General features: G+C 48.2%; 1 protein-coding gene across 5 annotated transcripts in view; it reads left to right on the top strand.

Moving 5' to 3' along the window:
• The window catches only part of ACACA (acetyl-CoA carboxylase alpha), a 103,121-nt gene that overhangs the window by 6,652 nt on the left and 72,718 nt on the right, over positions 1 to 23,751 (top strand). For 4 of the 5 annotated variants that reach the window (XM_082294587.1, XM_082294585.1, XM_082294584.1 and 1 more), the window contains exons 2-22: positions 1,396 to 1,442; positions 2,142 to 2,394; positions 11,765 to 11,897; positions 12,435 to 12,573; positions 12,813 to 12,922; positions 13,342 to 13,423; positions 13,799 to 13,897; positions 14,600 to 14,706; positions 15,416 to 15,526; positions 15,651 to 15,860; positions 16,363 to 16,533; positions 17,158 to 17,319; positions 17,562 to 17,725; positions 18,514 to 18,664; positions 19,138 to 19,241; positions 19,736 to 19,817; positions 20,189 to 20,334; positions 20,967 to 21,117; positions 22,335 to 22,469; positions 22,843 to 22,989; positions 23,198 to 23,386. In XM_082294587.1, coding sequence (XP_082150713.1) covers positions 2,168 to 2,394; positions 11,765 to 11,897; positions 12,435 to 12,573; positions 12,813 to 12,922; positions 13,342 to 13,423; positions 13,799 to 13,897; positions 14,600 to 14,706; positions 15,416 to 15,526; positions 15,651 to 15,860; positions 16,363 to 16,533; positions 17,158 to 17,319; positions 17,562 to 17,725; positions 18,514 to 18,664; positions 19,138 to 19,241; positions 19,736 to 19,817; positions 20,189 to 20,334; positions 20,967 to 21,117; positions 22,335 to 22,469; positions 22,843 to 22,989; positions 23,198 to 23,386 — 2,820 coding nt within the window. In that variant the 5' untranslated portion in view covers positions 1,396 to 1,442; positions 2,142 to 2,167. Of the gene's footprint in view, positions 1 to 1,395; positions 1,443 to 2,141; positions 2,395 to 11,764; positions 11,898 to 12,434; positions 12,574 to 12,812; positions 12,923 to 13,341; positions 13,424 to 13,798; positions 13,898 to 14,599; positions 14,707 to 15,415; positions 15,527 to 15,650; positions 15,861 to 16,362; positions 16,534 to 17,157; positions 17,320 to 17,561; positions 17,726 to 18,513; positions 18,665 to 19,137; positions 19,242 to 19,735; positions 19,818 to 20,188; positions 20,335 to 20,966; positions 21,118 to 22,334; positions 22,470 to 22,842; positions 22,990 to 23,197; positions 23,387 to 23,751 lie in introns of those variants that run through there. The other variant, XM_082294588.1, reaches the window with a different exon arrangement.

Raw genomic sequence — 23,751 nt, 5'->3', positions numbered from 1 at the left:
GATTGCACAACCCAGCGGAACTCCTGGCTGTGGGACTGGGCTCCCAGGGCTTGGAAGTGCCTTGGGAAATGGATCTGAGTGGGGTTTCATGGATAACAACTGATTTTTTTGGAACTGAATTGGACAAACAAGGTGTTGGAGTTAAGTTGTGTGAGAGTGTCAGTGCGTGGCCTTAGGTGATGGTTTCTCATGGAACACTTGAGTGAAACACTTCACTTCCTGTTCCTCTGCTTCCAAAAAAAAAAAAAAAAAAAGGCCTTGAAACTTGCATATTAATATATTAGTTATTGAAATTAGAGAAGGTTTTTCTTCTGTGAAGCGGGGTTGAAGTTAGTTTGGCTGCATCCCAGCCTCTTCGGCACTGGTGATTGTGCCAGCAGTAAATCTGTCTGGATGAAAATCTTTAGGAGTGATCTGATGCCAGGATAAATATACACGTAAATACTGTCTGCATCTTCACGTGCACAAACAAAATTCGGTTTGTGCCATCTGAGCACCTCAGGTGAAGAAGTCTCCCTGCATGGTTTTGTTTGCACATCACAGGTGGACAGGGAGACTTTCTGGTCATGCTTCCCCTTCTTCTCATCTCTACCCTCAAAAAAGGGTTTTTTAATGCTTTTAATGTCCATGTCAGACAGATATTTGGGGCTCTTCAGTTATAAAATGGTTAATGATGCCTCTGTCAAGTGAAGTGCCCGTGGCCCCAGGGCAACTGGAGTTTGTGGGAGGAGTGATGTCAACACAGGATTTGATCTAAATAATTCAGTCAAGTACATTCATGGCAAAAGTGCATGAGCCAGTTGGATGAGTTTTTAATTCTCGGTTACTGATGGAAAGCAGGAGCGTGGTGTTTAGGGGTTGCTCTGGCTATAAATGCTTGTCTGGGCATTAAAGGCACCATCATGTCCCATTTGTGTGACACCACGGGCCAGGTTTTTGTGCTGCTCGAGAGCTGTTGCGTTCCTGTTGAGCTGATTGTGCTGTGTCCTTGTGCTTGGTGTAACATGGCTGTGATTAGCACAGCTGATGAGGTTTTCACTGGAATTTACTCCTTGGGTCTCGGCTGGAATCAGGTGCAGAAGCTGACAGAAAAGGTTTGATATGAGTGGATAGTGCTGGCACAACCCGTTGTTCCTTTTAGAAACAAAACTGGCAGGTGGGATGGTCAGGTCTCTCGGAAGATTCCAGAAGGATGGACCAGCAGGAGGTGCCACAGCTGGACTTGGGCACTGCAGGTTCAGCTCCTGGGCTAATCTGTACCTGGAGCAAGTGAACCAGTTCTTGGTGTGCCTGTGGTTTTTTCAGGACGGTTTTGGTGGTATAAACAGGAAAACACACATGGAATATGCTTCATTATAACACTAATATTTGCTTCCTAATTCTTTTCTTTTCCAGTTCGTTTTGGAGGTGGCTGACTGCTCAGATTGCACGGATAACAAGAGGTTAGTGCATTTCTCATTTCCTAATGATGTGTTTCCAGCTGGGTGTAGTTGTCGTATAAATGCAGAAAAGCTGGGCAGAGCAGGGGGTATCAAATGTTTATTCCCCATCCCACCTTAGTGCTGTGGGGTGTTCCTTTGTTTTCCACATCTCTCATGGCTCTTTCTCAGTTGTAATTATTTTTTTGATTTTGAAGAAAATGCTTTAATTCCCTGCTGGAATACTGGAATGCTCAAACCCGTCCCTGGAAGTGTCCAAGGCCAGGAGCAACATGGTCTAGTGGAAGGTGTCCTTGCCTATAGCAGGGGGTGGGATGAGATGAGATTTAAGGTCCCTTCCAACCCAAACCAGTCAGGGATTCTCTGATCCTACGATTTTTGATAGAGTTCCCTGCCTTTGTCTATAGGTTTTGGGTCTGGTGTATAGGCTTTTTTTAGTGTTTTTTTTTTTTTCCTTTAAGTGACTCCTGCAGCTTTGTGTAAGGTGGGAGGTTCTGCAGGTTGTGGATCTCAGAGTCCTTGTGCCAACAGAGAAGTAAATGCTTAGAGCAGAACTGTTTCTGATCCCGGACTCAGGGTTCAGCTCTGACCTTTTAACGTTGCATTTCCCACCAGTGAACCTTGCTTTGTCCTCCTCTTTGTCCTCCAAGGGCAGGTATTCACCTCAGGTCTGGTTTTTTCCCTTTCTTTTGCCCCTTCCAGTGTTGAGAGCCCAGTTTGTGGGAGCCATGGAGGAGTCTCCCCCAGCTGACAAAGCCCTGGATGTGAACGCTCACTCCCGCTTCATTATTGGCTCTGTGTCAGAGGATAACTCGGAAGATGAGACCAGCTCCTTGGTGAAACTTGATCTGCTGGAGGAGAAGGAGAGGTCTTTGTCCCCTGTGTCCGTCTGCTCCGATTCCCTCTCAGACCTCGGACTTCCAAACGCTCAGGATGGCCTGGCCAGCCATATGAGGTATGGATAAGTAGTTCTCCAATCTTTCTACCCCGTCATTTCCAAAGATAATCCAAAGGTTCAGCTTTATACCCGTGTTTGGCTTCAAATGTTGTTGTTTGTTGTGCCAAGACACGCTGCAGCATTCTGTTTCTAATGACCTCTTGTATGTTTATCTGTATCAAACCCTTCAGTTTTCCTGTGGTTTTAGTGAAATACTTGTGCCTAAATTCCTTAAGCAGCTTGCCTGTACTGTCTGTGTTGTCCTGGCTTTCAGAGAATGGAAATGTCTTCACTGAGATGTTTAAAGTTTTCACTTGTGTGTGGTTTTTTTGGGCCCTGTTTGTTGAGAGCAAGAACAATATTTGCTTGTTTTGTCTTTGCATGGGATTTGCTGCTTTAAATGTAGCCAAAGAATTGGCAGTGGGTAGGATCAATGGCTCCATACTGGAATTTTTTTGGTTTGGATAGAGAAAATTGTGGTGGTTGTAGTAAAGATTGGAGTCCTGCAATGTGGTGATAAGGCAAGATTCAATGTGATTGCTGCTGCCTGAGCTCAGGGCTGAGCTCAGGGTTGGTCTCAGGGCTGCCCCACTCCTGATTCTTTGTGAATGAGCCATGAGTTGGGCTTTGGAGGTCGTGGTATTTCCTTGTTGAAAGGCTCCTTTATTTTTAGGTGTTGCAGATTTGCATTCCACTAGTGGGATGTGCCTGTTGGATTTTCCTGTTGTACTCTGGGCACTTTTCACGTACAGATCACAGCTTCTTGGTCAGTCACTCTCCCATGTGTCCTTCATTTGTTTGCCCTTTTCCAGAAGGTCTGCTCTTTCTGCCTGTGCCATCCCTTTCCAGGAACACCCAGGACAGTGTAAATCCCACTCCAGTTTCTACTGGACAATCCCCCACTACCTTTGCTTTGTTGCTTTTGAAGGAATGCTTGATTGCAGAAAGATTTAGTGACCAGCAGTAGATATTTACACAACCAGCTAATCCTTGTTGTTGTGTTTTACTGGTTTCTTTGCTTGTGCAGATTAAGGAATTGTAATCTCTCCTTTTTTTTGGTGGTTCCCTTCCCCCTTCAGGGAGAAGCCTCTGGGAACACACAGAACCAAACCCCTCAGGTTGGGGCAGAAGGGAGACGCTGGTCTGTACTTGACAGCGCTGTCATGGTCAGGCTGCTGGGCATGTTCAGCCAGCTGGCACTTGCACAACTGATGTAAAACCTTAAAGCAAATTTACAGAGGGTTACCTTTCCAGAGCCTGCCAGTTGTCATGGTTTGGCAGCACAAAAGGGAATTTTGAAGCAGGAAACTGTAACTATATATTAGGAACAGAAGAAATTGGACGAGCACCTAACCACGAGTGTATGAATGGACAACAGCAGAACAAGAAACTTCCAGGACAGTGCCTGGCACCAGAGAACCTCAGTGCAATAGGTGTGCAACCTTGGGCACCTCTGTTGTAACCTGCTTACTTTGGCAGTCACTTTGGGGAGCACTTGACTTTTGAGTTAAATTGGAGAGAAATGCCAATTCAAATAAAAAAGTTACAGCATTATAGGCTGTTTTTCTAAGATAAACTCAGATGAGTTGAAGTACTTTTCAGGATGGTTGTCCCTTTCATCAGAAGATTTCTAAATCATGTTTACAGATGGAGAAACTGAGACAAAGACAACAACAAAGACAAATTCAACAACTTGCCTGGAGTCACTCTGTGACAGTCAGTTAATGGAACAGAGGTGTCTTGCTTCCAGCTTCCTTTTGGTGATCACAAAGGTACCACACTTGGTGAAGCGATGAAGATAAATTCGCAGGGAGCTCTGTACACTTTGGTCAGCGGGGTCACACAAGGTGCAGGTCCAAGGGAGCATATCTTTTGGAAGAAGTTGCCAAAAATCTTTCTGTTTGCTGGTTATTTTCCCACAGGATAAAAACAGAGATGGCTCGTGTTTGAGGTGAGGGGCTTTGCTGCAGAGCAGTTCTCAGGGAACAATTACGATTAAAATGCAGGATTTACTCAGCTGCCAAAGGGTTTGTGAGGGCACCTTATTGATCTTGTGAGGTGTTTATGCTCTTGGTAAAAACACTCTTGCTGGGACAGGTTGTGCACTATGGGCTCTCCTGCTGCTGGAGATCCATGGAGACCTTCAGCTGTGCCAGCTGGCTGCTGCTCTGGAGGGTTGAGAAAGCCACGCTCTGAGAATGAACCTTGAATTGCTGTGTGGAACATCGGCGCTTAAAAACTGGTGTGTGGGGACAGTAACCACACAGAGTGGGTGTTCAGAGGGTCTTTGCTGCATTTTGCACCTTTAATAATAAAACCAAGCATGCCATTTTTTCCTTTTTGTTGTCTGTGTTGTCTCTGGGTTCAAAAGTTTCCATCAGCACTTCCAACCAGTCCTGCTGGGATACAGTTTTCCTCCTATTGTTGTGAGCTGTTAAAGAGTTGCTATGCTCCTTTCTGAAGTTTTGGTGGTGGATTCAGTAACTCCTCCCTAAATGCCACTTGGAAAGTACTTTGGGCCTGTCTGTTTTGTTTAATAAATTGTTCTTGATTACTGCTAAATTTAATTTCTAGCTTCCAAGACGGTATCTTGTATCAAATTCTTGTTTAAAATAGAACAAAACCTGGATGTCTTCTGGTGTTTGTACATCAGGGCTCTGGTTTCATAAGCAATGACATGGGTGTACAGAGTCACCTGACAATCCACTTGTATCAGCTGAAAGCCAAATTTTTGGATGGAGTTCAGCTGTTATCTCATATGAAGCCCACAGAGTTTGTCCCTTTGCTCCTAACACTGGTTGGACTTCTCAGTGTGTTGTCTCAGTAAGTTATGGAGATGCTTAAGCAGAACTAATCATCTACTAAAGGAAATTTGGACAAATGCCTTAATTTTAGCCTGGACAGTAGTGGTTGAGTGTGCCCAGCCTGGCACTGGGACAAGATGCCTGCTTAGAAACCAGCCCTAGAGTGACTGCATAGAGTCCTGAACGTAATGAAAGATCCTTTTGAGCCTCTTCTGAATCTAAAAAAACTCCTTTCCAGCCCAGCAGTTTGTGGCTGGGAGGTTGCACTGTGCAGCATTGATCCTGTGAAATCATTGGTGCTGCTGTGGTTTCACCCCAGCTGTGGGCAGGGAGGTACAAATGTGCTGTGGGGTCTGCGGGGCTGCTGCCGCCTCCGGGGCTGCTCCACAAAGGATTTCTCCTTTGCTGCATGGAGTCCTCGCTGCTCCAGGCTGTCTGCAGGGTCCTGCTGTGGGGCCTGATCCTCCTCTGCCTCTGCTGCTGAGGGTTCTGTGTAGGGTGATTTGTGTGGAAGGAACACCTTTCTCTATCCCAACTTGGCCTCGGACGCTTCCAGGGATGGGGCAGCCACAGCTTCTCTGGGCACCCTGTGCCAGGCCCCCAGCACCCTCACAGGGAAGAATTTCTGCCTGATTTCTAATCTAAACCTGCCCTCCTTCTGCTTAAGGCCAGGAACTTCATCCACCTGGAGGGAAAAGTTAGTTTCCTCCTCTCTCTGTTGAAAGAAGAGGAGGTGGTTTGGACTCATGGCTGTGCATGAGTGGGAATTACAGCTCCTTCCTTCTCTGAAAGCTGCTCTGCTTCCTGAATGAACACACTGTAAAGATTTCTCCTCTGCATACCTCTCAGAAGCTGTATTCTTATTTTAGTGTTGTTTCACTCCCTTTAACCTCAGTTAACAGAGGAAAAGTCCTCTCTAAATTTGGTCATTTGTTGGGAGATTTTGCAGAGATTCCCTGGCTGAGATACCGCAGCGTGACAACGTCTCCCACATCCTTTTAACTGAAAGATAACAAATCTCTTACTTTGGGTAAATTTAATGTGAAACTCCCCCACCTACCCCCTAACTCTGGTTTAAAAAGGTCCATTCTCGTGTTCCTGCAGATCAGATCTGTTCAATGCTTGAACTTTGTCAAAGAGCACGGCAGGGCTCCCTGCCAGGGACTTCAACTCTGCTCCACTCTCTGGTGCAAAACTATCTTGTGCTATTGTTGTTGTTGTTGTTCACTTTTATCTTGGTGCCAGGGCTTGACCTGGAGAGTGTGGGGCTGGTTGCTGCTCCAGGAACACGTGAAATTTTGTACTTCACGAGGATGTAAAAGTAAAGCTCTCTCGGTACTTTGTGGGTTTAGGAACTGGAGTATGGATATCAATTTGATTTAAACTTGGCTGTTTATTTGGATTGATGTTTGGGTTCACTGGGTATTTTGAGTGTCAGGGTGTTGCTTTTGCACTTGGAAGGAACCTCAGTGATTTGGGTGGTGAACCCTGAGAACAGTCCAATTCCGAATGCATCCGGCACGGCAGAGAAACAGCCAGGTGTGTGGTTAGCAAAAGGAATGCCTGGAAAACTGTTGGCACTTGGTTATTTGGGAGGAATCCTGGCAAACCATTTGGGATCTGTAAAAATTCCTGCTTTAGGCCAAGGACCTGCCTGGACTGATGCTGGAATTCTGTGTTAGCATGGAACAGAAGTTATCTACCAGAGAGGGCTGGTTTTTTTCTGTGCTGCATCCTGTATTTAATTTCCTGAAATCCTGAGGCTCAATTCATTCTCAGAGCTGAGTCAAGTTTCATTTGTTTTGATCTCTAGGTAAAGCCCTGGTTTTGTCAGAGTCTGTGTTCAAGCCAATTCTGGTTCTTTAAAACATGGGCAAAACTGTCTTTGACTCCAGTGCCTGTTACCTGAGGCATGGGGAACCATTTATTCCAGCTGTGGAATTCTGCATCCCTTGCTGGACAGCATTTCTGCTTGTTCCTTCCCTCTGCCGTCCTGTGAAATAGGATGCAAGGGCAGAGCTAAAAGTGGAGCAGATTTCAGGGAGGCTTCAGCTGCCTGAGTCTTATCACCCGGATCGAATACGTGTTTCCATCGTATTTACAAAACATAGAGCCCAAATGCATGGGGAGAGCTGCCCTTTCCACACCCTTCCCAGGCCAGATCCAGAGGGAAACAATCCCCAGCCCTTTCTCTGGGGAGAGAGTGTGTGTGTGTGTGTGCTGCAGTCTGCTCCAGGCTGCCTTCCACACCAGGCAGCTCATGCATCCCTGCCTTTGGAATACACGGCGACGTCACCCAGAGCCCCTGGCATGTGGCAGTGCTGGGATCAGTGCCGGCTCCTGGCTGGGATGTGCCTCAGGTACGTGTCCCGAAGGAATGGCTTTTCCTTGGAGGCTGCAAGAGAGGAGCAGGTGCAGCCTTTCCCTTTGTCTGACAGCGGCCTGGGCGCCGGGGAGGGGGTGGATTCCCTGGGGTAGCGGGGTTTGAGGAGCACTGCCTGCAGGAAATGGGCTTTGTGCAGCGTGTGTGTGTTGGATGGGCAGCCCTGAGTCAGTGACACATCCTGGTGGAGCTTATTTCTGTAGGGATGCTGCAGCAAATCGTGGCCATTGATTTCTCAGCGGCGAATTCAGCTGGCAGAAGTGAGTATTTTTAACCAATGCCGAAGCTGCTCCTCTGGGTTTGCTCCTCCAGCAGCAAATCGTGGCCATTTCTCTCACAGCAGTGGATTCAGCTGGTGGAAGGCACAGGGAATATTTTTAACAGTGCTGCATCAAGCTGTCTGTAGATTTGTTTCCTTGCAGCCCCAACGGGCAGAACCTGCTTGGATTGGGGGCTGCGGGTGGGGTTTTTAGGAATTAATTAAATGGGGGATTTGTGGGGTACCTGATGATTGGGCAGTTTGAGTTGCTCTTCCAAGAGGAATAAAGGCTGGCAAGTGGAAGGCATTGAGTTCTGGGGCAGATCCATCACATTGGGGTGCTCCTGTTGGTTAAACTCTGCTCTCTCCCTGGGATCTCTTGGCTCTGGTGAGGTTTGTGTGGCAGAGTGTCGCTGTCCCTGTTCCCTCCCAATCCCTGGATGTGCCTGGAGCTGGCAGCACATGGCCCTGCTGCTGCCCTCACCGTGTCACCGTGTCACCTGTCCTGGCCTCGGCCCCCTGGCCCCGCAGGGAGGTTACCTCCCGTCACCAGGTTCACGTGGTGCTTCTCCCCTGGACACTTGTTCCTTTTTTGAGTGATCCCCTCGTGGCTGGCTGCATTTTGGGATTCTGTGCCCCAAATCAAAGCTGTGCTGCCTGGCTGTGGCCCTATGCCAGGACAGACCCAAATATCCCCAAATTAAAAAATTTTCAGCTGCTGTGCCTAGTTCCGGTACAGGTTTTACCATCAGGGCACTGCTGCAGTCACTGCCCTTCCTTATCCTGTCTCTACCCCCAGATTTGCAATTTATGTCTTTGTGTGTGCAGGGCCAGGAGCTGGATTTTGATAATCCTTGTGGGTCCCTTCCAGCTCGGGATGTTCCATTATTCTGGTACTGAGTAAACATTATTCCTTCCTCCAGTGATGTTACTGGACCCTGCCATGCTGTAGCACTTTGCTTGTGAGTATATTTATTCTTCCAGCACGTGGAGTGATCTCATGTCCATCTTATAGGTGGGAAACAGGCACAGAAAAACTGAAGTGACGTGTCCAGGGTCTCCCAGCTCCCAGGCTGGTGTCTGGTTTGATCTGCCAGCTCTGTCACACTGTGTCTGCATGCCTGCACAAGCTGCCTCTGACATTCCTCTCCGCAGCCCTGGAAACGCTGTCCCTGTCACCTCCCCACCCCTCCTGAAAACCCCAGATTAAATCCTACAAATGGACTGAATTCGTGGGGTCGCAGAGCCCTGGCAGAGCCCACGGCTGAGCATGTGCTCACCTGCTGCTGGAGCAGAATCCCTGTGGGTGCTGCATCCCTGTGGATGCTGGAGGAGGATGTGGGGAGCTGTGCACCCCGTTCCCAGTGTGCCCCCAGTTCGGGAGCTCATCCCGGGGTTCCCATGGCTCGGAGCAGCCGCTGTGCAGCCGGGGCCAGCGTTAAAGCTCGTTACGTAACCTGTGGCTGCTCCTCTCCCTCTCCTGATCATCTGCTCTCCTCCGAGTGACGGGAGGGAGGCTGCTCCCCCTCCCTGCTGCGTCACGGGAAGGGTGACACGGCCGTGGGGGGAGCCAGGGAGAAAGGTTAAGTGATTTGGGGCAGTCAGGAAGTGCCTCTGCTTGAAGGAGAAATCGCGTGAGGCTCTTTGCAGCTTCTCCTTGAGCTGCAGAATTGGCAAAATCTAAGAGCTGCAGCTGCAGAGAGGAGCCGTAAGCGAGCCTGAAATCCATTAATTCCTGCGCTCAGCATGGAGGATTCTGCAGAGCAGAGTCAGGAAATGAGGTACCACATGCTGCAAAGGTAAGAATCACAGACCTGCGTGTCTCCTCCTGCCTGGGCTCTGTGCTGGAGATGCTCACTGAGCTTTTGGTGTTCATTTTATCCTCTGGAACCTCACAGAGCCTGTGGGCTCTCCGTGTGTGCAGCCTCTGGACAAAGATGCCAGGATGCAGCTCAGCTGGGGGATCAGGGTTGTTCAAGTTGGAGGTTCTGCACAACTTCTACCCACTGTGAGCTCTGAAGGATGGAAAGGCATTTTGAAAATTCCTCCATCACAAAATGTGGCAGTTGTGAGCATGTGGTTGATAGGGATGACAGTCACTAACTCAGCATTTATTCTGCTTTGTTTAAAGCTCTGTGCTGTCTTCCTTGCTGCCCAGCTTCTACCTCATTTTACCCTGCAAAAAACCCCCAACTCTTCTGTTTTGATTACAATGGGCAGCCTGTGATTATTGATAAATAAGCTTAATGTTCTTGGTATGCTCACAAATCAAACTGTACTTGTTTATAAACAGGTGTTTGTTGCTTTCTGGATGATGAACCTCAGGCTCTGTTGACATTTTGCCTGTAGCAGTATCTGTGTGTGTAGTAACTTCTTGATGGGACAGTTCATATTTAAACATGTTCACAAATTCTCACCTCAGGATTTTTATCTCCCTCTTTTTGTTGAGAGTGCTCTCAATAAACCTGCAGTACATAAACCTCTCTCACTCCTTGGATTCTGCTCCTTCCTTGCCAGGAAGACTCTGGACCTTCTAAATGCACAAATTTAGTAGAAATTCAACCTTAACTACGCATTTGCTCTCTTTCTTGCCTGTTGGCTCCTGTCCTTGTATTCCCAGGCTGAGCTCACAGGAGCTTGTGAACTTTTGCTCACAGGGACACGTTCTAAGTTCAGTGACAATGTCTGGAAGAAGGGAAAGTACAAGGGGGTGAACCTGTGCACACAGAGCTTATTCTTTGCCTTCCTCTGGCTGTCAGCTCCCTGCTCTTCTCTGAGATAAGTTACTCCAGCCATTTCTGTGTCCATCCCACTTCCCAGTGGAATTACTCAATGGAGCAGCCCTTCAGCAGCTGATTAGGCCAGAGGTTCCACCCAGAGAGCTGCTGGGCACAGATCTGCCAGTGACTGGCACCGACCCCTTGGTGCTCCTGGGGCTTTCTAAAGCTCTGAGCTGAGCTTCCCAATCTTCACCCCTACAGAAGGGTTCTGTGATCCTGCCAGTGGCAGGGTAAGGGCTTCCCCATGTTCCTGGGGAGAGAAATTTGGTGGAAGCAGAGTAAATACAGGAAAACCAAGTAAGCTGTGGGGTGAGCAGAGAGGCGAAGCTTCAGGGCCTGTGAAATCAAAAGTGTCTCATTAATTCCCAGTTGTGCTGCACCATGGCAGACACTCGGGGTGAGGAGCAGCTCTGTGCTTTCCCGTGGAATTTCCTCTCACAGTTTCAGCTTTGTAAACTTCAGCAAATCAAAGCCAAAGGGTGATCTATCCCTGTGTTGTTGCTGTGGAAGCTGAAGCAGGAGGAGGGGAAGTGACTGTGCCATTCCCACACAGAAGGGCTGTGGCAGGACACGGGGTTGGTCTTGGCAGGCACAAAATTGGCTTTCTGTGTTTGCAGTGGGAGTAACGTGATTAATTTGTCCTCTGGCTCTCAGAGCTTTTGAGGAAGATATTGAAGACTGGGTAGTGGAAAACTCTTGGAAAATGGTTTCCATAGCCAGTGTGAGTCTCTCATTTGCACCTGCAGATAAATTTGCTGTGCTTCCCAAGAGGATTTCCTTACGGAGTCTGATCTTTGGAGCTTGTTTTGCCAAAGCCAGAAATCACTGCTGTTTCCAGCTTCTCTAGATGGATTGAAAGCAATCTGGTGGAGCATTGTTGTTCTGCATGGGGCAGCAACGTATTTTTACCTATTTATATTGTGGCATAGCTGGAATTTTTCCAGATAACCTGGATTTTGCATGGAAATAACTGAAAAGTAGTTCAAAAGGAGTCATCCATGTAAAACTGAGGACCAGGCCATTTGGGTCTGGAGGCAAGGAGGGATTCTGGTTGTCTGCTTGGGGGATGTGGTCAAAGAGAAGTTCCAAATTATTCACACCTTTCTTTTACTGGTGTGCAGCTGCACTGACAGGTTGTTTCTGTCTGCCCCCATTTCCTCAGGCCCAGCATGTCTGGTTTGCACCTTGTCAAGCAAGGCCGGGACAGGAAGAAGGTGGATGTGCAGCGGGATTTCACCGTGGCTTCTCCAGCAGAATTTGTTACTCGTTTTGGAGGGAATAAAGTCATTGAAAAGGTAAATTCCTGACCTTTTTTAGCATATTACAGCTCCTCTCCGGAGCTGTGACTTGTCTCTCTGTAAGGCTGTACACTGCAGGTATCAAATTACTGATATTCCTGAGCCTGGAAATTGTATTTCTGCCTGGAATCATTGTGTTTCCTTTTTCTATGTGATAAATAAACATCGTGTTATTTTAGCTTAATGTAGTGAGGAAAAAAATGTGAGCGAGTCAGAACACTTCTGCTGATGCAGAAGGATTTAGAGACTGATATAACAAAAATAGACTGGAAAAACATTAAGAAATGTATTTAAAAATAAATAATGATTTGATTTGAGTCCTTCTGCTCTTTAATCCAACCAAGGCATAACACATTAAAATTTTATGGTGAAACAAGAGCTGCTCTCTGAATTGACAGATGGGCCACGAACTGGATGAAACGGCACAGCCCAAAACTGGGCAAGGAGTCTGCAGGGGTAAAAACCTGCTTTCATGATTGTTTATTGTTTTGTGCTATTTAGACTCTATTTCATCCTAGCTTCTAATGCACCCAGGTCCTGATAGCAAATAATGGCATTGCAGCAGTGAAGTGCATGAGGTCCATCCGGCGCTGGTCCTACGAGATGTTCCGCAACGAGAGGGCCATCAGGTTCGTGGTCATGGTCACTCCTGAGGACCTGAAAGCCAATGCAGGTGAGTTGGAGAGCTGGGGAAGGGTCACAGCCTCCTCCTTGCACAGCCCTGGGGATGCAGGAAGTGGAGTGTCCACCTGATCTGTCAGTAAAGGGATGTTCTGGAGCAGATCAGCGCTTCCCAGAGAGTCAGCCCTGTGAGGAGCAGGCTGGGGGGGCTCAGCCTGGGGAAAAGGAGAATTTTAGACCAAGTCTGTTGTTAGATTTGCAGCCTAAATGGGACTTCCTCTGTGTTTGCAGAGTACATTAAAATGGCAGATCACTACGTGCCCGTCCCAGGAGGACCCAACAACAACAACTATGCAAACGTGGAGCTCATCCTCGATATTGCCAAGAGGATTCCAGTGCAGGTGAGAAGTGTCACCGACACTGAGCAATCTTCTCTCCTTCAGTAAGGAGTTGTGCCTGGGGAACAAGGCAGGACAAACTGAAATTCCAGACCTGTACTAACACCCAAAGGCAACACGTGTGACAGTGCAGTGGCTGTCCCAGGATGAATATCTGCAGGACAGGGAGGTTCTGTACTTCCCTACACCCAGCTCCTCCTCAGCAGGTTGCTGCAGCAGCCTGCTTGCACTCGTCTGCAAGGTGCAAGTCATCCTTTTAACTCAGCACACCCTGTAGCTCAGAGGCTGCTCTGGCTCCTGGGTGTTCTGAGGCTGTTTTCCATGAGGAAAAAAAAAGACATGGAGTGTTTGCATGTGTCTGTTTCTGCTCTCTTGCTTCTTTTATTCAAACAAAGAGCAAACTGTGTTCTTTTCTCCTGCAGGCTGTGTGGGCTGGCTGGGGCCATGCATCAGAGAACCCAAAACTGCCAGAACTTCTCCACAAAAATGGGATTGCTTTCATGGGTGAGGAGATGGACTGCTCATGTAATGTCTAGTCCTTGTCTGAAGAGGGGTTGTTTAGGGAGGTAGAAAATCCTGAGTCCAAGAGAGAGCCATGAGGAATGGTCTGCAGTGCAAGATGGATTATCTGTTCTTTGCAGTAGTTCTTGTATGGAAGAAGGGGAAAGTTCTCCAAAATAGCCTTTAATGTTGAGATAAAAAGGCAGAAAAGATTCCTGTTGAACGAGATTGTTTCAAAGCTGAATGTCCCTGTTCTCATTTGAAGAGGGTTCAGTTTTATGGGAAGAGTGGAGTTCTTCTCGAATCAGACTTCTGGACATTGCCCTAATGTCTGATATCCCTTGTGTCTCTCTCATGCATTGTCTTTGCTCTTTGCAGGTCCTCCCAGCCAAGCCATGTGGGCCTTAGGAGATAAAATTGCTTCTTCCATCGTGGCTCAGACTGCTGGCATTCCAACTCTTCCTTGGAGTGGCAGTGGTAAGAAGGAAATTGTTTATCAAGATCATGCTAATCTTTTTTTCCTTCAACATGTCTAATTTTTAAGAAGCTCCGTGCTCAAAAGTGTGTTCCAGGAGATGTTCCATCTGTTCTGGGTTTCACATTAGTGCTGTTTGCCCACCACACCAGTGAGATGCCTTGGAAGCAATTCCATTCGTGATGGAATGAGCATGGAGATGGTGGGAGAAGCTGGCAGCACGCAGAGGAGGACAGGGAGGAGGGGTTGGGAGGAGAAGTGAGGAAACATGGAAGAGGCTGTTTCCTAGAGTGCAGCTGATGCTCACAGGCTCACCTGGTACACCCAGGGCTTGGAGACTCCTGCTCTAATGGAAGGTGTTCCTGCCCATGGCAGGGCCTTGGAACAAGATGATCTTTAAAGTCCCTTCCAACCCAAAGCATTCCATGATTCTGTGTAGTCTTGGAGCCCATTCTCTACTTCCTTGGAAGCCCTCTGCAGTTTCAAAACACTATAAATAACCTGCTTCTCACAGATAAATGGAGGAGGAGATAATGGGTTGGATGAAAACACTTGCTCCCCAGAAATCAGGAATGTCTGTTTACATTCTGCATTCTCGCTTCTCTACGTGCTCCCAGCCTGGTTCCTTTTGTCACCCCTGTCCTGCACGTGGCTTCTCACAGCCTGGCAGCACAAGGAGCTCAGAGGGTGATGTTTTGTTTCAGGTCTTCGAGTGGACTGGCAGGAAAATGATCTCCAGAAGCGAATCCTGAATGTTCCTCAGGAGCTCTACGAGAAGGGCTACGTGAAGGACGCGGACGATGGACTGCGGGTGGGTCTGGGGAGCTCTTTGAGGGGTCAGAGAGCTGGGTTGAGCTTTCTCCTCATGGGAGCACAAACTGGAACCAGACTGCAGCCCCAGAGCTGGGTCTTGGAAACTGGGAAGTGATCATTCACATGTCTTTGGCCCCAGCCTGCAGAATTAGGTGAGGATTAGCAGGCAGAGGCATGGTATGGGACCAAAGTTGTGTTGCATTAAAAGCTGTTATCTTGTTTTTGTTCAGTGCAGGAAGGTGTTTTTAATAAAGACCCACAACCTCACACTTGACTCTGTCTTTTAAGTTTCTCCTTGAGGAAGATTTTTAGAATAAGAAATATTCCTGGCACAATACAGGATTGGGAGTTTTTCTTTGTGAAGAGCAGGAGTGGAGTGTGTGACTTTTCCATGTTTGCCAGTTTAATGATTTTCTGTATTATACAAAAGCTTTTCAGTGAGTTCGTAGATTTAATGGCATTGAAGCACTGACAAAGATTTTTGTGGTCACTCGGAGAGGTCAGAGTTCTCTGTAATCACAAAATCCCTGCTGATTTTTCCATCTACAGGCACCCTCTCCAACTGGGATATTTGGTTTCTATCCCATTGATTGTTAAATAGAGTCAGACATGGATGCTTGGATGTGAATCAGCGGGGAAATAATGATCCTTTCACTGGATTCTGCTGCCTTTTTGTACTTACCCTGTTGTTCTGCCCATTTTGCCAGGCTGCTGAGGAGGTTGGCTACCCTGTCATGATCAAGGCTTCTGAAGGAGGAGGAGGGAAAGGAATCAGGAAAGTTAACAATGCAGATGACTTCCCCAGTCTGTTCAGACAGGTGACTTTTCCCACTGGTTGGTGCTGCCTTGTTCTAAATGTTCAGGCTGGGTGGTTCTGAGACACTCTGTCGATAATAGATCTTACAAAAGATGCTCTGCCTGTTCATTCTATCCCTGCTGTAGGTTCAAACTGAAGTCCCAGGCTCTCCCATCTTTGTGATGAGGCTGGCCAAGCAGTCCAGGCACCTGGAGGTGCAGATCCTGGCAGACCAGTATGGCAATGCCATCTCCCTCTTCGGCCGGGACTGCTCCGTGCAGCGCCGGCACCAGAAGATCATCGAGGAAGCTCCAGCATCTATTGCAACCTCAGCAGTGTTTGAGCACATGGAACAGGTGAGAGTGGCTCTGCAGCTTCCCTTCCCCTGGCCGAGCTCCAGAGACAGGCAGGGCTTTGTATTTTTATTTTACATCACCCAGGGTTTTGCATTGTTGAATGTTTTAAAGGAGCAATATAGGGTTGTGTGTCTTGAACTGCTTAGTGTGGGCAGCCACTCACATTTCCACAGTGAGTCTCCCCAGAGCTCCCTTCTAAGCTGTGTGCCCTCCAAAAAGGGGAGGGAAGTGTGTTTTAAATGTGTGTTACCATATTAAAGGCAAGCTGCAGGAGTTGTAGGAGTTGCCTAATGATGAGTGTTGCAAATATTTGCTTCAAACTCTGCCTTCTGTAAACTGTAAATTGAATGGCTTGGGAATCAAAACTCCTGTGCCACGGGCTTTTCTCTGAGCAGTTTTTGGATGCTTCAGAATGCCAGCAAAAATCTGAAGTGGGTGTGGTGGATGAACAGAGAGAGCACAGGTAACTGGCAATGAAATATTCCTTTTTCCCGTGTCCCAGTGTGCAGTGAAGCTCGCCAAAATGGTGGGATACGTGAGTGCAGGCACTGTGGAATACTTGTACAGCCAGGATGGCAGCTTCTACTTCCTGGAGCTGAACCCACGCCTGCAGGTGGAGCATCCCTGCACAGAGATGGTGGCAGATGTCAACCTGCCAGCAGCGCAGCTCCAGGTGAGCACAGAAAATTGAATTTCTCATCTTTCAGTAGGTTCAGCAGTTGTTTGAAGTTCCCCAAAGCCACGAGGGCATCCCTCAGAGATCGTGTAGAGAGCTGCTGTTGGATGTGCTGTGGCTTGTCAGTCCCTTGTGTGTCCCCCCAAACTCCTGGCCCCCAACTTTGCAGCAGTGGATGGATGCCACAGTCCCCTCGCACCTCATTAAGGCTCTGTGTGCTTTTCTACTTCCTTTTTGAACTCTATCTATAGAAAGGCCCCAATGAACAGGACAAGTGGGATTTTGCTGCATGAGGATGCAGCCTGCAGCTGGTTCTGCAGGTTACTCTCCCCACAGTTTCTAATTGCAAAATTCCACAGTTTCCTATAAACAATTAGGGCCCTTCTGTCTCACTGGGACCTCAGTATATTTTTAACAGGCCTAATGCGTGCCCATCCTCAGCTGACCTGGCACTGTCAGCTTTCCCTGGAGCCTCAATCAGTCAATGGAAAATACTGGCTGAAGGGCTTAAGGTGGATATTACACTGAGCTCAGTTGTCCTGGGAAATGGGAATGTTCGAGTCTGTGAGGAGAGAAACTTAGTGGTGGGGTTTTTTGAATACTTTTTTTTTTCCTCCTTAGATTGCCATGGGGGTCCCCCTGCACAGGATCAAGGATATCCGAATGATGTATGGAGTTTCTCCATGGGGAGACACAACCATTGATTTTGAGAACTCAGCCCATGTCCCCAGTCCCCGTGGCCACGTCATCGCTGCCCGGATCACCAGTGAGAATCCTGACGAGGTGAGGCTTCAACTTCTGTGCTTGCTGCTCACCATGGGCTTTACAGGCTCAGCCCCTGCTGCTGCTGCAAGTTTTGGCAGCAAATTTAAAAGATCCTTCCCTTACCTAACTTAGATTCTGCTTAGACACAGCCTGAACTAGTTTTACAGCACAAAGAGGTGTTCTCAAAGCCTTCAGAACCCTAATTCTGGATTATTCGCCTTTTCTTTAGGGTGTAGAGCAGTGTCTGTCTGTCTTTGCAGGGATTTAAGCCCAGTTCTGGCACGGTTCAGGAGCTGAATTTCCGCAGCAATAAGAACGTCTGGGGCTATTTCAGTGTTGCTGCTGCAGGAGGCCTCCATGAATTTGCTGATTCCCAGTTTGGTCACTGCTTCTCCTGGGGAGAGAACCGTGAAGAAGCCATCTCGTAAGTCAGAGATGTGGGAGAGTCTTGGGAATCACTTGGGTTTGTCTTCTTTGATCCAAAGTGCCATGGCAAAACAAGGCTCCTTACCTCTAGGAGTTTTAAGAGAAATTTCCCTGTCTTTATCTAGTTTGCCATTTCATGGTCAGGCTTCTCATCCTGTCTTGCTTTGCAATTCCACTGTGTTGCACCTACATTTCTGCACTTCTTGCTTAATTTTCTTTCTTTTTTTTTCCTTTCTGTTTCATCCCTGCCTTGTACACCTGCTGCTGGGGTATGATACAGCTACCACAGTGTGAAAGTCCCTCTTTAAAGCATCCAGGTGAAGGCTTCCAACAGGAAAAACATTGCTAACCTGACTTACCAACGCTTCAGGATGGTTTGTAAACCATGGAGTGTCCTCTGTGGTGTGGGATTTTAAAGCATCTGGTCCTAAGGCCAGATGACCTGTCTGACCTGTCATCCACGTTTTTCATCCAGAGCCTTTCCCCAGTTCCACTCTGGGTGGGGTGGACACCACGTCTGTCTGTCTGTTGTACACCCCTGACACGTGGTAGGGGCCTGGGTGAAGATAGCAGGGGCAACTCCTGATCCCACTGAGCTGCTCTTCTTCACAGCAGCAGCAGGCTGAAGGAAATCAATATTGTCCCATTCCCAAACATTCCTGCAGGATCCTGCTCCAGTGCCTGTGCTCTTCTGCTCTGTCCTTCAGATGCTTTTCTGTCTGGAGCTGCCAGCTTGCCTGCTACCATTAGTATGGGATAGATAACAGGGCTTCTTTCCCATTCCAGAAACATGGTGGTGGCTCTGAAGGAGCTGTCCATCCGAGGGGACTTCAGAACCACTGTGGAATACTTGATTAAACTGCTGGAGACAGAGAGCTTCCAGCAGAACCGCATCGACACGGGCTGGCTGGACCGGCTCATCGCCGAGAAAGTGCAGGTGCAGCTGCTCCCCTTGCAGGAACACGGGTGGGAATGAGCAGGGGAAGGGGTTGGGTGCCTGCTGGTGCAAAGGGGTTTAGGAGTGGTGAATGTCCACTTAATGAATAAACATTTTCACTGGCATTACTTCTTACATGTATCGAAATCCCACGTCATCCCTGTTGGGGAAAGTTGGTCTTAGAGTTGTCCAGAAAAGCATTGAGAGCAGTGTTATGTTTGGAATCTGGGACAGACAGCAGTGGGAATGTTGCTGGAACCTCAAGATTTGATCCAGGCAGAAGAAAATGTAGTTTTAAGGAGTTACAGAAATAATGGCTTCTATGGAGAGTTCACATGGCTGCTACACCAGCTTAATTTTAGAGAGGTTGGCCATGAACCAAAAATAGAGCTGAGGCTGGTGATTCTTCTAGCTGGGTGTTCAGATTGGGCTGAAGCTGGAGGAGGTGTGACTGTGTCTGTCCCCTGTTTTAGGCTGAGAGGCCTGACACCATGCTGGGGGTGGTGTGTGGAGCTCTGCACGTGGCTGACGTGAGCCTCCGGAACAGCATCTCCAACTTCCTGCACTCCCTGGAAAGGTAAAAGTGCCAGCTCCTCTCTAGTAATGACTCCTGGCTTACAAGTCCAGTCTGGGAATGCTCAGGGCTTGTTATCTGCTGACTGTTCCCTGGCCCCAGGGAGCTGTTTATCCGCTGAGAAAACTGGCAGGTATCTGCATCTCCTCAAAATATCCCCTGCTGTCTGCACAGATTACTCTGGTTTCTAGCAGAAGCTCCAGGAAATGGCTCAGGAACACTGAGTTCTTTCTCTGTGTGCTGCTAGGGCAGCACTGGGGAGTTTTGAATCACCCAGAAGTGAATGGAAAGGAGAGCAAAGCCGGCCTGTGTGGCTGGAGGGACTTTGACTTTGTCAAACTGATTTGTGTCTCTCCTAAGACAAGACTCTAAAAACCTACTCCCATCTCTTCTAGTGTTTCCCAAAGCCTTGCACGCATCTCTGAATCTCTTTGGACCCCTGGTAGCCTTTTGGTGGCTTGTGGAAGATCAGTTTTGTTTTGTACTTCCCTTTCCAGGGGCCAAGTCCTCCCTGCTCACACTCTGCTCAACACTGTGGACGTGGAGCTCATCTACGAGGGACGGAAGTACGTGCTGAAGGTACAGAGTGGGACTGACCCACCCTCCTGCCTCTGGGCTGGACATGGCTGTGTGTGCTGCTCTGGCCTAATCTTTGCACAGATTTGTACAGGGAATTACATCTGAGCAGGGTTTATTTTCTCTGCTTTAGTGGGTGAAGAAATTGGCACAGCCTCCTTTATGATAACACCCCTCACGTTGCTCCACTGCCATGTCTCTGTAAACATTTCAGCCTCTTGCTCTGAGGAGGGTGAAAATTACTTTGTTACAGGCAAAGACGACTAGGGGTTGACCAAAACTTCCAACTTGGAAAACTCTGCGAGTTGTGGCAACCAAGGCACTCAGTGCTGTGTTCAATTCACTGGATAATTCCCATTCTTGTGGATTTGCAGGTGACCAGGCAGTCTCCCAATTCCTACGTGGTCATCATGAACAGCTCCTGTGTGGAAGTCGATGTGCATCGCCTGAGTGACGGGGGGCTGCTCCTCTCCTACGATGGCAGCAGCTACACCACCTACATGAAAGAGGAAGTGGACAGGTAGCAACCTGTACAGGTTCATGTTTAGCATTTACACAGCCAAAAGGGGGTGTATTTGTAACTTTCTGCTTCCCAAAAGATCGGCTGGGAATGGAGTTCTCTCCTAGAAAGAGTTTACCAGATGTACTGTGGGTGAGTTCTAGGACAGCAGATCTTAGCTACTGTCAGAAGAAGGATCTGGCTGTGCACCACGTGGAGTCCATATTTCTCTGCTTGGTCCTTAAAAGTGACTTTTGGGATTATAAAAACAAAAAAACCAGAATCTGAAAGTCTTTAAAATTCTTGATCTTCCTCAGCTGCCTTGGAAATAGACAAGTTGTACTGTTTCAGTGCATCCCCTCAAAATTCCCTGCAAGGATCATAGCAGTAAGGGCAGTAAAGGGCATCCCCAGGTCTGGAATGTGAACTCTGCCCCCTCTGCTGTGTTATCTTCTGGGAAAATTAATGGATCTGTTCAGGAGGACAAAGAATTTGGGTAACTTTCTGGGTTTGAATCTCCGCCTCTGAGTTGGTTGAGCTGTTCTCCTTTAGTTTTGTTTCGAAGTAGAATAGGGAAAGGGAGACTGAATTTTCCCCTTCCCATGCCTTCCCCAAGGAATTCTGTTGCACTGATCTGTCCTGTTCTTCCCTAGGTATCGCATCACCATTGGGAACAAGACCTGTGTGTTTGAGAAGGAGAACGATCCCTCCATCCTGCGCTCGCCTTCCGCTGGGAAGCTGATCCAGTATGTGGTGGAGGATGGGGGACACGTGTTTGCAGGCCAGTGCTTCGCAGAAATTGAGGTAAAAGTCTCAGAGAACTGCCCAGGCTGCCCAGGAAAAAGCTCAGGGGGAGGGATGTTGGATGCTTTGGGGCTGGGAGGTAAGCGTGAGGGATAATTCAGAGTATTTCATTTACAAATTTTAACCTGAACTAAAGCGGGAATCATCAATGAGAGTGATGAGGTGGGGAAGAAATTACTTAACAGCTGAAGTTTGAGTGAAATTAATGACTGTGCACCAAGTGATGAGCAAAATTTCTCAGCAGTGAGACCACGGTTGTCACCTTCCTGTGATTCCAGGAGAAGCTGGGATCCGTGTGTTACCCAGCTGTGGTGAAGAAGGCCTTCTCCTTGTAGTACTGACACAGAGTTACATGCCAGGATGAAGTAACAAACTAAGAGTTCTCTGATTAGCTGATCATTTATTGGGTTGATCCCTTAAGTTAATAAGTATCACTCCTCCCTTCTCCCTGGCAAGTTACTTAACTCTTACCGAGGAGGAGGATGAGCAATTTCTGCATCTCCATGAGGAAAGCACAAGGGGTTGTGTAGGAGTGTGTGGCTCAAAACAGATTTGAGGGAGGGGAGGGTGTGTGATGACAGAGGGGCAATTAAACCAGTTGGGGACAATGTGTAGGAGAAAAATATCAAGACAGAGATCCAGCTGTTTTATGTAAGAGCTTTTGCACTGCAACAGGTCATGGCTAAGAAGGAACCACCCACACAATCCCTGTGGAGCACAGCAAGGGTAAAACCAAACTGGCTCCCCCATACCCAACCCTACTGCTCCAAAGCTCCCATGGTTGATCTAAGGAAACACTTCTGTCTGGGAAGAGCTGTCTGAGGGCTCTAGAAAATGATCCTGGTTCCCTCTGCTTGAAGTGAAGGTGTGGCTGTAGCCTTTGAGAGGAGCCTTTGGGATGCTGCAGTAAATTGTCTGCTTTGTTCATTGTGCTGAGTGTGGGACCTTCCCGAGTCCCTCTTGGTTCAGGCAGTGTGGGCAGTGATGTTCCTGAAGTTCCTGCTGCACTATTTTGTGGCCAATTATTTTGTTATCCCATTCACTTTAGTGTCTGGGTTTCATTCCCAGTGTCTGTGCTTGTAAGTTTTTGGAAACACCTGAGTGCCAGAGGTGCTCATGCAGGTCACTCTGTGGTGGGACACTGGCTGCTGGCTCCCAAAAGTAGAACCATTCTGGGCACATGGAGCTGAGTGTGTAACCTGTTTTCCGTGCTACAGGTGATGAAGATGGTGATGACGATAACAGCAGGAGAATCGGGCTGCATCCACTATGTCAAACGGCCAGGGGCTGTCCTGGATCCAGGCTGTGTGATTGCCAAGCTCCAGCTGGATGATCCCAGCAGGGTTCAGCAGGTGAGGAGCTGCAGAAAGCACAGATGTCAGTGGGATTTTAATAGGGGGGTGATGTCGAGAGTGGTACGAGATGGTCCAGTGAACCAGTTTCCCATTTGTGCATTGTACTGGAATTGTCACTTCACTGTTAGTTTCTCTCAGATGAGGACTGGGACTGAGATTCCTCTCTCTCTCTCTAATTCAGGCTAAGCTTATCTACCATTCTTGCTCTCTGCTTACCACAGTAATATTGTGGGGATGTATCTTTCAACCAAGTGCATTTCCCACTCTGGGAATCCTTGCAAGTACAACCTTGGCTCCAGTGGAGGGCAGCTGGCTGTTCCCCATGGCTGGTGCCCCACAGGAGGGTCAGTGAGGCTGTTGTTTCTTGCAGGCTGAGCTGCACACGGGTACCCTGCCCCAGATCCAGAGCACGGCGCTGCGGGGCGAGAAACTGCATCGCATCTTCCACTACGTGCTGGACAACCTGGTCAACGTGATGAACGGGTACTGCCTGCCAGAGCCCTTCTTCAGCAGCAAGGTACTGGGGGCTGCTTCTTCCAGATCCAAACCACAAAGTTCTTGCAGCTCAAGGCAGGGTTGGGCAGTTCTCTGCCACAGCCAGAGGACCCCGAGTCAGGGCAGTACCCATCAGATGGGATGCTGGACATCACCCCTTTCCTTTTTATCCTTTTTGCTGTTTATTCTCTTCTTCATGCTTGTCTTCCCACTGTCTTGTCTCTCTCTAGGTGAAGGGCTGGGTTGAGCGATTAATGAAGACCCTGAGGGATCCATCTCTGCCCCTGCTGGAACTTCAGGACATCATGACCAGTGTTTCTGGACGGATCCCACCCAACGTAGAGAAGTCCATCAAGAAGGAGATGGCCCAGTATGCCAGCAACATCACCTCAGTCCTCTGCCAGTTTCCCAGCCAACAGGTGACCAACCACACCTCTGTGGAGGAATAAAAATTGGTTTGTGTTGGGGCATGGAGAGAGAAAGTTCCTTTAGATTACATGGAGCTTAATTGAACCTGAAAGGTGTGTTTGAACACGGGGTCTTCATGTGAAAGACACTTTCCTGTGTCACCTCAAGGCTTGTCTCCTGGGCCTGTGCTGAAGGGTTCGTGTTCCCTGCTCAGTACAGCTTTAAACAGGCACTTTGGAAACACTTTAATCTTAGCAGTGGCCTTGTGGGCATTTATTTGTTTGCTTTTTGTCTGGTACATGTGCTGGAGTGCAATTTGTGGTGCCAGTGTTAGCTCAAAAACCAATGACTGCAGCCAAGGGAGGCCTGGTTGGGT

This window comes from Coloeus monedula, assembly GCF_965178545.1.
Source record: "Coloeus monedula genome assembly, chromosome: 20".
In the NCBI taxonomy this organism is placed as follows: Eukaryota; Metazoa; Chordata; class Aves; order Passeriformes; family Corvidae; genus Coloeus; species Coloeus monedula.
This window is presented reverse-complemented; position numbering and strand designations above follow the sequence as displayed.